This window comes from Oratosquilla oratoria, chromosome 16 (genome assembly GCF_046742065.1).
Source record: "Oratosquilla oratoria isolate Oo_2021 chromosome 16, ASM4674206v1, whole genome shotgun sequence".
NCBI lineage: Eukaryota > Metazoa > Arthropoda > Malacostraca > Stomatopoda > Squillidae > Oratosquilla > Oratosquilla oratoria.
Window position 1 is genome coordinate 45,015,434 of NC_134792.1, and position 5,000 is coordinate 45,020,433.

Consider the following 5,000-nt stretch of genomic DNA (forward strand, 5'->3'; position numbering starts at 1 on the left):
TGAAGGGGGGACCGGATCAATACATGGATAGTCCTGGCTGACGCCGGGCGATTTCATTCAGTCAGAGTGAAGCCGAAGTCGTGAAGGGATCAAGAGATCAATAGGCTTGGTTAACCCACTTCCGTCCCTGTTGCCACTTTTCCCCCTTATCCTAATTGCCGCCAGGCGGTTTTATTCGTTTCTGTGGCATTCCCTCAATGGCGTTATTGTTGCCAAGTTTTGTTAGATTTTACTTATTATATCTAATTTTATTTTTGACGCTGTTTTTTCTCTCCTTTTTAGACTAAAATAGGGACCACTCTGTGTATCTTCTTTGTCTACATTTTTTGTTTTGTCTGGCAGGTAACACAGCACATTGTCTTCAAAGTCCTGCTTTACATAAGTGCCTCAGTTGTTTTGAGCGCACCGTTTTCTATAAAAAAAATTCAAAACAAAACGTCTACCATCTCGCACATTTTTTTCTATTTACTTTGTATGTTTATTTTTGTAGTCAACGTATTCTTGTAAACTATATTTGTCTAAATACAGATTCTTCAGGTTCTTACATTACACAAGGTTTCCTGTTGTTTTTGGTCGGCCGTGTTCTGGGATATTCTTCAAATTTTGTCTTCGAAGTAACAGTAGAATTTTTTTTGGACAAGCTCCTCTTCCAAGTGTCTCAAACACACTTTTTTTACCTGCCTGCTTCACCCCTACTTTTGATAAAGTGTCCGAAATTTCCCTCCTACTTTCTCATTACTGTCTTGTTCTATTTGCTAGTTTTAAATCAGATATGAAAAGTCGATTTTGTTTTTTCGATTCTAAGTACCACACAATTCTTGACTTTCTGTCATTTCTCCCCCCTCGTTGCTCCTCCATCCCGTTATTTCAAATCTCTTATCTACGTCGTTTCTCTTCAACTGACCCCCGCTCTTTCTCTCTCTCTCTCTCCCTCTCTCTCTCTCTCTCTCACACACACACACACACGCACGCACGCACGCACACACACACACACACACACACACACACACAGTTGATAGAGTACTGGTCTGTCAGCACGGAGGTGCGTCAGCACTTGGTTCGAATCCTGCCCAGGGGCGAAATTATTTCGGTATCGCTGCGCTTTGGGTCGTTACTCCGACTCTCGTGGGCGGGGAGTTGGATGTGTGTGTGTGTGTGTGCAAGGTCATAGCATTACCCATAGATCGGTCATACATGCTCTGAGCTCTCTTCCGGGAGGGAAATAGCTGTCGATCACGAGTCTAACACGTGATCCAAAAGACCAAGGTGAATGCACAAGCATTCCCCGCAGCTCGGAGAATCTGTGAACTTTAATCGAAGAAGGTTATAATTGTCAATCACGAGTCCAACGCGTGATCAAATATCGTGGTGAATCACACACAAACACACACACACACACACACACACACACACACACACACACACACACACACACACACACACACCTATTGTATACACACTTGACACCACTTAGTTGGGTTCCATCAACAGCAAAGGGACCCTACAATATAGCATATCTCTTAACCTAATTCCACTTGGTCAAACCACTCGTTAAACCGACCCCACTAACGAGCACCGTCTCTTCCTAACACAGCCACGATGACAAAGTCCGGGCCAGGCAGCCAGAGAGGTTTCATTATTCCGGGTAAGAGTTCCGGTTATGGGGAGGACCAGGGCCGGACGGAGGACCCCGTCTGGGAGATCCGGCACCTCCTTCCGGAGACCCGCTTCGACAACAACTCCGTCGTCAACGTCACGATCCAGGTCGGGAACACAGCCTTCCTGCCCTGCAAGTTACGGAGCCTGCCGGACCAGGAGATCAGCGAGGAACAGGTCAGTCCAGGGACAGGTCACAAGTCAGGGGACAGGTCACAAGTCAGGGGACAGGTCACAAGTCAGGGGACAGGTCACAAGTCAGGGGACAGGTTGCAGGTCAGTCCTGGACAGGTCACAAATCAGGTCACAGATCACAGGTCCTGGGACAAGTAAGAGGCTGTCACAGGCGGTCAAGTCAAGGGTTCGAAACCCACTCCCCCTCCAACCCTTCCTCTCTCTCTCCCCATCATTTACAGTAATGATACATAAGAATTAATAATAAAAATCAATAAGAATGAATAATGAATAGAATTTAGAATAACATAACTAATAATATAAAGAATTAATGATAAAACAAAATAATAATAATAATAATAATAATAATAATAATAATAATAATGATAATGATAATAGAAATAAAAACAAAAATAATAGTAATAATAACAAAAGTAATGATAATGATAACACTAATAATAGTAGTAATAAATAATAATGATAGTGATAATTACGAGCAACAATAATGAAAGTTATATCTAAATCTGCAAATGTCACATCAAACTTCCATTGCCAACACTGTGTGTGTTATTGACACTTCCAATCATTTTATGGAATCCCACAGCAGAAAACATTTCGTTTCAGTGTAATCTGCCTGTATATTACTCCCTTTTCAGCGGAGACAGCAATAAAACATTTCAGCTTGTAAACATTGTGAAACTAAAACAAGTTTATCAATCTAACTTTTGAGATTTTTTTTTAGCTTGAATTCCTTAACAATAATGCTATCAGGGCCCTACCATAAGCATAATGTGATGTACAAACAAAAGAGCTGTTGTGCTTGTTCAGTGGCCCAGCAACTTCTCAATTGTAGACGCAATTTACAGGCGAGGGGCCCCATCACATGCACAAGGGCACGGGGCCAAATGTATGTGCCCCGACTGATTTATTTATTTATTTTTTACTTATTTATTTATTTTTATGTTGGCTGAAACGGAGTTGCTTTAGCAAAGTTAGATTTGGCTAAGCCTGCGTTATACTGAGTAAACTTTGGTCACAGATACGAAAAATATATTATCAAAAATAACTTTACAAAAGTAACAAGAATATATATTTTTCATCCTTTCATCATTTTTCAATTGATTTAGGTGACAGGCGAAAGCAAACATCCAACACCCTACGATTTGTGAAGCAACCTATGATGAGTCACTGTTTTACCGCACGCTATACTGTATCAATTTTAACTTGACCATTAGTCGCGCCTTGGTGAGACCGCGCTGCTGCCACATTACTCCATCACTCTCCTATAAGAGGTTCGCTACTTCCCCCCCCCCTCTCTCTCTCTCTCTCTCTCTCTCTATATATATATATATATATATATATATATATATATATATTATATATATACATATACATATAGGTAGAAACAACTTTGCCAACCGTGTAGTTAATGAATGGAATAAACTTCCTGCACAGGTAGTGCAATGTAGTTCAGTTCGAAGCTTTAAGAATCATTTAGATAAATACCTAAGTAAGATGCTGTAATGATTATAATTTATCTTATATTATTTGTTTTTGTTTTGTTATCATTTGTCTGTCTGATTTTCATTTATTATTAGTTATATGTAAATTTATTATTATTTACTATTTACCTGTTTGTTTATTATTTAACTATACCTATGCATTTATGTATTTTATTTGTTATTTACATTATTATAATTTTTATTTATTGTTTTATTATTAAAATGATTTTTTTTCGCATCCGACCTAGATATGGATCAAAAGGTCTCCTGTCGGCATGCTCCGCCTTTGTAATATATATATATATATATATATATATATATATATATATATATATATATATATATATATATACATATATGCAATAAAAACACTAGGAACGTGTGTTCACAAATGCGTAAATGACCACTAGGAAAAGTAAACTAACGAAGCAGAGCGCTTTCGTATAATTACATCTTCAGTACTGATACAAAGAAGAAATTATAAAATAAAGAAACATGGTACAGAATATATGACTGAGTGAGACATGGTGAAGAGGGCATTCGGAGAGGTAGTGGAAGAAATACACGTGACGTTTGAACCGTACCTGGTAACCAACAAGTATGGGACAATTGCTCATAACTTATATTACAATTTAAATAATTTTTAAATTTCATGGGTTACCAGGACGGTTCAAACGTCACGTGTATTTCTTCCACTACCTCTCCGAATGCCCTCTTCACCATGTCTCACTCAGTCATATATTCTGTACCTTGTTTCTTCATTTTATAATTCTTTCTTTGTATCTGCACTGAAGATGTAATTATACGAAAGCGCTCTGCTTCGTTAGTTTACTTTTCCTAGTGGTCACTTACGCATATACATATATATATATATATATATATATATATATATATATATACATATATATATATACATATATATATATATATATATACATATATATATATATATATATATATATATATATATATATATATATATATATATTCCATAAATAGATAACGTATAGAAGAACAATGAGAGATTCCTATGCGTAGGTCATCGCTGGATGTATAAACAATGGGGTTTCCCTGGGTCACGCTAAAGGGCTCAAGTTAGAGTCGACTGACTATAGTATACCTTCGCGTCGTGCCCGCGTAGTGTCCCTTCCGCGAATCCCGAATTTACTACTAAGCCCAATCCCGTTCATCGCGGTTCCACGAAACTGGCACCCCACACGCTCTTTTCAACCGACAAGTAAAAGCTTAATTGGTTTTTCGAGACGCAATTTCCTACCCAGCCATCGTCAAAACTTATATGAGAACCAAAGTTTTGTTGCGTTCTGGACAACCCCCACCCCCGCTCCCCGTGGCGAATGCAGCTTTCCCCATGAGTGGTTGCAATTAGCGTCATATTACGATATCGAAAGGACATCGCATTTAATGAAACGTTTCACGCCGCACTCTCGAATGATACGATACACAACATGCGTGCATTGCATGTATATATATATATATATATATATATATATATATATATATATATATATATATATATATATATATATAACCGTATATATATTCACACCGCACTCTCGAATGATACGATGCACAGCATACGTGCATTGCATGTATATATATATATATATATATATATATATATATATATATAACCGTATATATATTCAC

The 5,000-nt window shown here is 37.8% G+C and overlaps 1 protein-coding gene across 1 annotated transcript in view; it reads left to right on the top strand.

Annotated features, from left to right (window-relative positions):
• Positions 1–5,000, top strand: part of LOC143033766 (zwei Ig domain protein zig-8-like) — a 12,639-nt gene that overhangs the window by 2,532 nt on the left and 5,107 nt on the right. Inside the window, exon 2 of the mRNA XM_076199250.1 lies at positions 1,595–1,833. Coding sequence (XP_076055365.1) covers positions 1,595–1,833 — 239 coding nt within the window. The remainder of the gene's footprint in view (positions 1–1,594; positions 1,834–5,000) is intronic.